This window comes from Geotrypetes seraphini, chromosome 6 (genome assembly GCF_902459505.1).
Source record: "Geotrypetes seraphini chromosome 6, aGeoSer1.1, whole genome shotgun sequence".
Taxonomy (NCBI): domain Eukaryota; kingdom Metazoa; phylum Chordata; class Amphibia; order Gymnophiona; family Dermophiidae; genus Geotrypetes; species Geotrypetes seraphini.
The window spans coordinates 148325053-148334438 of record NC_047089.1 but is presented as its reverse complement, the minus strand read 5'-3'; the positions used below and the strand labels follow the sequence as shown (position 1 = coordinate 148334438).

At 39.3% G+C, this 9386-nt stretch overlaps 1 protein-coding gene across 1 annotated transcript in view; it reads right to left on the bottom strand.

Annotated features, from left to right (window-relative positions):
* Positions 1 to 1479: 1479 nt before the first annotated feature.
* Positions 1480 to 9386, bottom strand: part of LOC117362871 (sodium/hydrogen exchanger 2-like) — a 146315-nt gene continuing 138408 nt past the window's right edge. The window contains exon 12 of the mRNA XM_033949944.1: positions 1480 to 7818. Coding sequence (XP_033805835.1) covers positions 7442 to 7818 — 377 coding nt within the window. The 3' untranslated portion in view covers positions 1480 to 7441. The remainder of the gene's footprint in view (positions 7819 to 9386) is intronic.

Here is a 9386-nt window from a genome sequence, read left to right as displayed (position 1 = left end):
ATATGAGACAAACTTGGTTTTTCTTATTACATAGAGCATTTTGGACCCCAGTTCGTTTACAGAACTTAGATAGCTCTAAGTCTAATAGATGCTGGCACTGTCATCTTGAAGCTGGGACATTAGATCATTTACTATTCTATTGTCCATTGATACTTGCTTTTTGGAAATCAATTTGGAGTCAAATAAATAATTTATTGGAAAATCCGGTGGCATTAACTTATGATATTGTGCTATTTGGTACATCAATGAGGGCTAAGAGCCAAATATCTTTTAATAATAATAAACTTTTGCTCATTATGACAGAGGTTGACATACACCATATTATGAAAAACTGGAAAAATTGGGACCGGCTGAATTACAGTTTTTGGTTGAATTCTTTATGTCACATCTTTAAAATGGAGAGGGTAATAGTTATACAACAGGGGAATTTTAAGAAATTTCAGGATGTTTGGGAGCCATTAAAAAAATATTTAAAGAATGAATATTGCTTTTTTTCTTTTTGAACATACACGGCCAAGTCGGGGGGGGGGTGTACTTTTATCAAGCCGCGCTAGCAGTTGAACATGCGTAATAGCGCGCATTAAACTGCCTGCCACGCTAGCCACTAACACCTGCCTTGAGCAGGCGGTAGTTTTTTGGCCAGCGCGGGGGTTAGCGCTTGATTAAAAGTCGCATGTGCTAACCCCTCTAGCACGGCTTGATAAAAGGAGCCCTATGTTTTCTTATGTTTAAAGACAGTTGTTAGGGATGTGGGAGGGTCTGAATGAGAGTTTGATGGAATATTAAATGATGTTAAAGTGTAAAATGGTTTTTATCTTATATCGCACTTATTGTAAGTTTTAAAAAATGAATAAAGAATTTACAAAAAAAAAAGAAATTAATGATTGAATTATAGATTCCCATTTGACCATTTGTTAGGAAAGTAGATTGGTTATATACCTTTTATACTTGCATTCCTTTACTGATGGAAAAGCGAAATAAGTAATATTTCATAAAAATCATTTTGCTAAAGAAAATGAATGATGAGCATATAAGTAAGAAGGAGTTAAACCAAACATGATCTTATAACAAACGCATCCCAATCTGGCCTGTGTTGGGAACTAATGTAATTTCTGGTAAAAAAACAAAAAACTGGAAAGATGATCAAATTTCTTCAGCTTGAATATCAGATGCACTGCAGAATTTTGGATAATTTGTAACTTTTTACATTGTTCTAGCCAAGAGTGTGTAATGTTACTGGCTGTTGGAATGCAGAAAGAAATTTACTGTGTAGGTCGCTGAAGTTATTGTAATGAAACTCTGCTTTTTCTTGACTTGCACCGTAGTCTATTTTACTGCACCTTACTTAAATTCCCCTAAATCCTCCCAAAAACTTTGAACAATACAGTTGACATTCTAAATTGACATTTCATACTGATCAATACTCGTACCTAAAACAATTATTTATTTATTATTTATTTCTAAAATTTCTTAACCGCCTATAATGAAACGGTTTACAGCGTAAAACATTCACAATGATTCAAAGAACAACGTATAACGATACTTTCAGTATACACATTGAACTCACTAAAAATAGCAGGGAACTATAGTAGGATTACATATCGTCAATCGTTAATGACTCAAGAGCATTGTTCATAGTTCAGATTCCTCTTTAAACATCTCCCTTCCACATAGCATCATAGGAAGGCATCTACATACAATTGCGTTTTTAACATTCGCTTAAACTGTAATCGATCGAAACGGGTCCTCAGGATGCCAGGGAGGAGGTTCCATTATTTTACTCTAGCCACGGACATCAGTGCTATTCTTGTTTTTTCATTCCGGACAGTATTCTCCTTCCTCGAAATTAATCTCACTGTACCTTCTGACCTTAAGCATCTCCTCGGTTGGTATACCTCCCATAGAGTTTGAAAATTCAGAGGAACACCACCATTCAAACTCTGATGCCAGTCAAGTGAAAAAGTCATGAGGTTCAGACATCTCTTCAGCCTCAATCTTCTTTGGGGTAAAATTAGCAAACTGTATCAGAGCCTTAAGTTGTGTTATTTGCACCTTAGCACTACTACTTAAAGGACTCTAACACAGCTGGTCTTGTTCTGCCTTGGCGATATTAAGTCATCATGGGTTACACAGAAATAACATGCAAATACATATAAAGCAGCTCATTAATATATAAACCACTGGAACACAAGTTGCATCCTGGGCATAAAATGATGATAAAATAACTCCAATCAAAATCTGGGGTTATCTTATAGTGCCAAGAGCATCAAGTCTGAAACCACAACTTGATGTTCCTGGGCTAGAGTCTAAAGGGACTGGTGCCATTCCCTCTATTCCCCAACCCCTCTGATGACACCCCCTCCAAGGAGGTTCCTATCATCTTCTTGGGCCTACGAGCCTAGTACCTGGTGATCCAGTGATCTTTAGACAGAAGTGACCCCAGTCGCTCCTGTCCTGCCCATTTTCATATTAGTGCTCGTAGTGGTAATCCCATGCTACTACCACTAGGGGTTATGTTCCCCTCACTTGCCATGGGGTCAGAACCCTCTGCTGGTCACATTCTCCCCAGCACAACCATGCTAACTCCTCTATATAGCAACCTGTTTGGGGGTCTGAAGTGGGTAGCTCAGGGGTCTTTAATGACAGTAGTCATTCTTCTGTGGTATCTAGGTCAATGCCATTGACCAAAAGGACACCTCTGTTCTCTAGTAGTAGTCTCACAATACTGCCACTGAACCCTAGTGGTAATATATTGGTAGAAGGCAAAGGGTCACTTTGGATGAGGGCAATTATGTGAGTGGCAGTGGAGGACAATTGTTGCTGCTGAGCACTCCCTAAATTGCCACTTCAAGGAGAGGGTACCTCTCTGAGACAGGGCCATAGCCAAAGGAGGCCTTGGAGATCTAGCCCCCACCCAATTTGAATTTGGGCCCGTGGCTGGCGGTGGTCCCTATGCCTCACCAGCAAAAATGTTCCTATACTTGTGACTACTGCTGTCAATGTGCTCAGCCTCCCCTGCCACGCATGCTCAGTTTTTGTGAAACAGAACTAACATAGGGGCGGGGCTCTCTTACGCATGCTCAGCTTTATGGAAACCAAGCATACACCGAGGGGAAGGCCTTTCATGGAGGTGGCAGTGGCTGCAGGTGAGAGGAGCACTTCTGTTAGTGGGGTTGGGTTACTTAACCAGCTCAGGCATGGGGTGACAAAGGGCAAAGTAAAAATTTTTTATCCTCCATTCTTGTGCTCTGGTCCTCAGAAATTCAATGTCTGGCTACATGCCTGCACAGGGCGACAGGATTGTTACGATAGGGACAGAGGTGTTGTGTCAGAGGGATCAGGGCTGTTGTCTTGGAGGCATGTATCTGATCAGGTGGTGGTGGGAATCTGACCTGCAGCAGGAATCGGGAGGTGGCAGTGATTTTAGCTATGCTATTGGTAGTCATGACACCGAGTGAACAGTACCAACCCATGCGCTGTCACAGCTGACCACTCCTCTGCCTGCCCATGTCACATCCAGCTTTAGCCCACTCCTTCTTTAGGTAGATAATATGGTATTTATACCGAGCTGGCTGGATTTTTTTGTGTAGAAGACAGCATAGGCCTATTCTAATGTCTACCATGTGGTAAAACTTGTGTTAGCTGTCGAATCCAGCTTAGTAAAAGCATCAAACTTCTGTAACACATGTGACTGAGGCAAGAACAAACTATAAAACTGGGTAAGAGAAAACCAAGCACAATTTCAGAAAGATATCAATGGTTAAAGTAGAAATAAGATGTGCACTTCTACAGGAAATGGAATGTTTCATCATCTGATTTAAAACCATCCAAAAGCTTTGCTGGAGGTTTTCAAGTAATTTTGCTGGAGATTTACCAATTTAGCTCTTCACGTGGAAATATAAACTGGATTTTTTTTAAACTGCTAAAATTGATATGCACAATATAGCAGCATGCACAGAGCTACTGAAGTCTCCTTTTGAATGCTGGAGACAGCAGAGATTTGCATGCTTCCTCCAAGTCAAATTTGAAGCGAGAGCTTGAAAAAAAACCCCTTCAATCTTGTTTTTACAATTCTGTTTTTAGTAGCAAACTCCTACGGACAACTTGAGACATTTAGGTGTCTCCTTAGGCAACTCTCTTATAGAGGCACTCATTGTCATGGGGGCTCTTACATATTTTATTAAAGGAAACCAACAAATGCCTAGTAATCACATGCTCTCCTCTTTATGACCAGCCAAGACTCTAGAATAAGATCTGTGTTTATCTAACTGTATCCCTCTCCTTGTCATGATTTTCTGTCCTAAAACTGATTGTGAATGTCAATCTGTAACCCGTTCTGAACTCCTGGGAGAATGGGATATAAATCAAAATAAATAAAATAAATTTGTTCGTTTCAGAAACTTTTATATTGTATTTTATTTTCTCTACAAGTTACAGTTTTCTTTGATCATATTGGCTGTTTTCACACATTTGCTGCCCTCTGTTGGGCTTCTGGTATCAGCTCACTGCATAGCAGGATAAAATAAATATCCAGATCAGTTTATTCTCTTTTGTATAAATATGCATGGAAACAATACTAAAGTGCATATATATAATATTTTCTATGTACAACACAATCATTTGTGAGCTTGAACTATATGAAAATAAACAGAATTTGTAATATTTTTTTTGGGGGGGAAGGGAGTTTTATCTTATATTTTTAGATGAGTAATGATCTACTTTCCAAATGTATCTCCCGCCCCCTTTTTTTTACTAAGCTGCAGTAGAGGTTTCAATCCTGACCCAGAGTACGTAATGCTCCGATGCACAGGATTTCTATGAGTGTCAGAGCATTTAGCGCACCGGACCGCAGTAGAAATCTGTAATACAGCTTAGTAAAAGTAGGGGAGGGGTTAGAGGACTTATCAGTAAAGTCCTAATACAGCTTAGCACATAAGAAAAGGCTTACCACAAAAATGCATTATAATTTTGTGGTAATTTGTCTACTTCCTTAATAGGAGGCAGAAAATGCTCTTGTGTTAATTTTGTGTAAATTTCGCATGCTAATGAATAAAGTAGCACAGGACTTTTAAAAAAAAAAACAACCTTATTTTATTGCTGCATTAAAAATGTGCTTAGCACATGGGAAAGTCCTCTGTTAAAATGCACTAAGCCCAATGGTGTACTAAGGGTGGGGAGGGCAGTCCACCCCGGGTGCAGGGAGCTTGAGGGTGCCGAAGCAATTGGTGGTCTGTGGTCCATTGGCGCATGCCCCCTCTGATGTCAACTTCCTATTCCAGGGTGGGGGACCAGCAGAGTCAGCAGCTGCGTGCATGCAGCCCGCAACTAATCCATGCACTTTCCTACTACGTGGAGGAGGAGGGTGTTCTGGCCAGGGGAGGGGTTTCTCTCCCCACTAGATATGCCACTGACTAAACCCATTTAGTAAAAGGGCTCCTTAAATTTTGTGATTCAAGATAAAATTCTAATGAAAAAATGTCATGTTTTGATATGAGCATTTATAACTTCCTCTGAACTTTGTATCTGCTTATTTTATTTTCAAGAGCAATTTCATATCCTTTCAAGAGGCGGATCTAACAGCCAGCCATCTTCTTTTCCAGCAAAGAGGATAATCTGTTGATTTTACTATTCTCTTTAGTAACACAAGTATAAAGTTACTATGAAAGCTTGCTTCTGCAGCAGAGCAAAAGATGGATATATACAGCTGCCAGGAAGTGGCAAATTACTTTTTTAATTTCTGCCATGTCACTGCCACTTGAAAAGACAATAGTTCATTTTTTAATTCAATATACTGTCTCTGGGAGGAGCCTAATATTAGTGAGATAGCTCACTGGTTTTGAGGAGTGGACATTGAATCAGAATTTCAGTAATGGTGCAAGCAGTAATTGTGGCCAAAACACACAAAAGTGTAGATACATTGCTAGGGTTCAGGTGTGTGCAGACCAAAATTTTTATTTTGTTTAGCTTCCTGTGTCATTTATACTGAGTATTATTACACAATATTGCACCCTATTATTTAAATAGTGAGTATTATTCCTCAATACTACACCTATTGATAAATAGAGTACATTATTGAATAGGGTGCACTATTTGAACAATAGTGCACATTCTTATAGAAGGATGATGACAGATAGAGGCCAAATGGCCCATCCAGAAAAAGAACCAACAAGAACCAAATGGCCCAACAAGAAAAAGAACTGAAATGTCAGGTTTTTCCTTGTTGTTTCAGGAAATGTCTTTTACATGTCCTTTGTCATTCCAAATGATTGAGCAACCTGATCTGACATATTATGCTTATTTTAGAAGGGCTGTTCAGGTTTGAGACATGCACAAATCAGCACTTAAACATTTATCTTACATAAATGTTTACACTCCCATTTTACAAAGCCACGATATAAAGGTAAAAAATAGCAAAAGGGCACGGTCTGCCAATGTTTTCTGAGGGACTAGGGTGTGCTTATAAGATAAACATCTATTCCCCCATTTCAAAAGGGGAATGAACAGCAATGTCCTAATAGATCGAAATCTGCTACCAGTGGTATAGTCACAGGTGGACCCAGGCCCACCCAGTAGCAGCACATCTACATGTAGTTGGTAGAGATCCCCAAGCCCCAGCAGCTAAAAACTCCTGAAGTCTCTCCTGCCACACACCTTTTAAAGAGCTGGCGGTGAACAACGTGAATGATATACACTGCGCTGGGCCTACAGCCTTCCTTCTGATGTACTCCATCTATGTGGAACAGGAGGTTGCATCGGAAGGCTATGGGGCCAGTGCAAGCAGCGTGCTTCAGTAGTACTGCTTGTTGCTGGCAAAGATCAGCACTCTAAAAGGTATGCAGTGGTGGGCTTCTGACCCCGGAGGCGGCCTGAGATGTTTGAGTGCCAGGGATAAGAAGATCTGTTCACCTGCCTTGGGTCCAGGCCCACCCAAAATTGGATGTCTAGCTACATCCCTGCCTGCTACCAAGCACATTGTGGTTTTAGTAAATTGACTGGATTGAGCAGTACTGCCATCACGTACGTGTCCCTCTACTGGTTTTCAACCTATTGAAATTTTTTTGCTGTTTATTTGTTTAAAATGGATGCTTATGTCGAACATGCCTGGCACATAAATGCCCATTTCTCCTCTATTTATATCAGCCTTTATCTCAACAGATTCTGTTCTGATATTTTGGTGAAATTTGAGATGTCCTCAATTCTGACTTCTGTGTTTTTTTCTAAAAAGGGGTTGTTAATGTCTATAATATATTTCAGTATCAATTACATCCCTTTCTTGGTCTCTATTTAAAAAAAAAAATCTATTTGAAAAACATTAGGTTTAGTTTTATTATGTGGTATTATCACGTGGAAGAATTTTGTTTTCCTAAATATTTTCAAACTTAGATTGTGTGAAGCATTTTAGCAAAATCAACCGCAGGCATGTTAACCAATAAAAATTCAGCTACTTTGGTGACTTACGATGGGCCATATCTGATCTATGCATATATCTTTGAGTCCCAGCTTCCAAGTTTCTCCTAACTCGTGGTGGTGGCTCAGGTTCATATGGCTTGTTAGGCAAACTTTCTTCTATTAATGTCCCAAACATTGCTTTTGGTAGCATTGATGGCCTGAACCCAACAGTTGTCTCGTTTTGATTCATTGTATAGCGTTGAACTGTGGGCTTTGAAAAGCCCTTGTCTTCACTGTCTTCCTCAAGTTCATTTCTCCATGTCATGCCATATGGCTGTGGTTCTTCCCATTCTCTCAATATTGCTCCTGCTCTTGGTCTTAAATTGAGCACAGTGGTTGGGAAATCCAATTCCGAGTCACTGTCACCCACTATGGTCAAGAAACAAAGACAAAGTTATGTTATTTGAATAATGACAATACAACAGTAGCCTGGACAGTGAGTAGCATTATGACAGAAGTAGCAGTATTCATCTGAGGTATTGCTAGTTTATAAAGCTGTCCATTCTTTTAACTTATCAAATAAAGTTGCATAGAGGAATAACCTTTTTTTTTCTTTTTTTTTTATAAATCTTTATTGATTTTACAATCTTCAATAGTGCAATACATTAATATATTATATATATATATATGTCAATATAAGCACATTTAACTTTCAAATATACATAACCAACCAATTTCTCCCCCTCCCCACCCACCTAATGACAATTTAAATAAAACACAGAAACATAGATTTCCCTAATAACCTTACCCTATTAGCAATATCCTTCCATCCTCCCACCCATCCCAAGTGTAAATATTTAAAAATCAAATTATGACAAAAAATAATCCCCCCCCCACCCTTTTCTGGATGTGTATCAAAATAAACAAAAACTGACTCGCAATCAAAAACCTATTATAGTGAGGTAACATAAGATGTTAGAGAAATAACCTAATGGTTAGTGTAGTTAGTGGGTTGAGAACAAGCTGAACTGGGTTTGTTTCGCCATGCTGCCCCTTGTGATTAAGTTTCTTAAGTTTCTTTATTTTTGATATACCATTTATCAGTCGGGTATCTAAACAGTTTACAATAAAATAAAATGTCAAAATAAAATATATATCATATCTAGAGTTAAAAATACAGGGACATAATCTAACTGACATACATGAGACAAGGGGGAGGTGAGGGAAGATAAGTTAGTAAATACATTGAGATAAAAATAAAAGGGATGCAAGTGGAGAGGGGGGGAATACATTAGGGTAGGGCTCGCTTCAAAAGAAGTGTTTTGATTTTCCAAATTACTTCGGAGAGTTGTAAGAGAATTATTTGAGAGAGCTAGGATTAGAGAGTATAGGCATATTTAAAGAGAAAAGTCTTGAGTTTAGTTTTGAGTTTTCTAGTCAGAGATCCAATGGTGGGGCATTCCACAGAGATGGTGCAGTGACTAAAAAAATGGATTTGCGAGTAGTGTCGTAGAAAAGTTCACGTATCGATGGAATGGTAAGTAGGCTTGGGTTGTTGGATTGGAGTGCCCTGGAGGATGCATAAGGGATCAGAAGTTTGTCAATGAAGGCTGGTTGATTGGAGGTTTTTGTTTTGAAGGTTAGAAGGGGTATTTTATAGGTGAGACAATGAGTAATGGGTAACCAATGTGCTTTTCGAAGAAGGAGAGTATTTTGCAGTAATTGTAATACTTCATTACCTCAGGTACAAATGTTAGATTGTGAGTCCACTAGGAACAGAAAACGTGAATATAATATATGGGGAGGGGAGATCTGGGAAACTACAGACCGGTGAGTCTGACCTCGGTACCGGGAAAGATGGTAGAGGTGCTGATAAAGGACCGCATCATTGATCACTTTGACGGACACGATCTGATGAGGACCAGCCAGCACGGTTTCAATAAAGGCAGATCTTGCCTGATGAACTTGCTGCACTTCTTTGAGGGAGTAACAGGCAG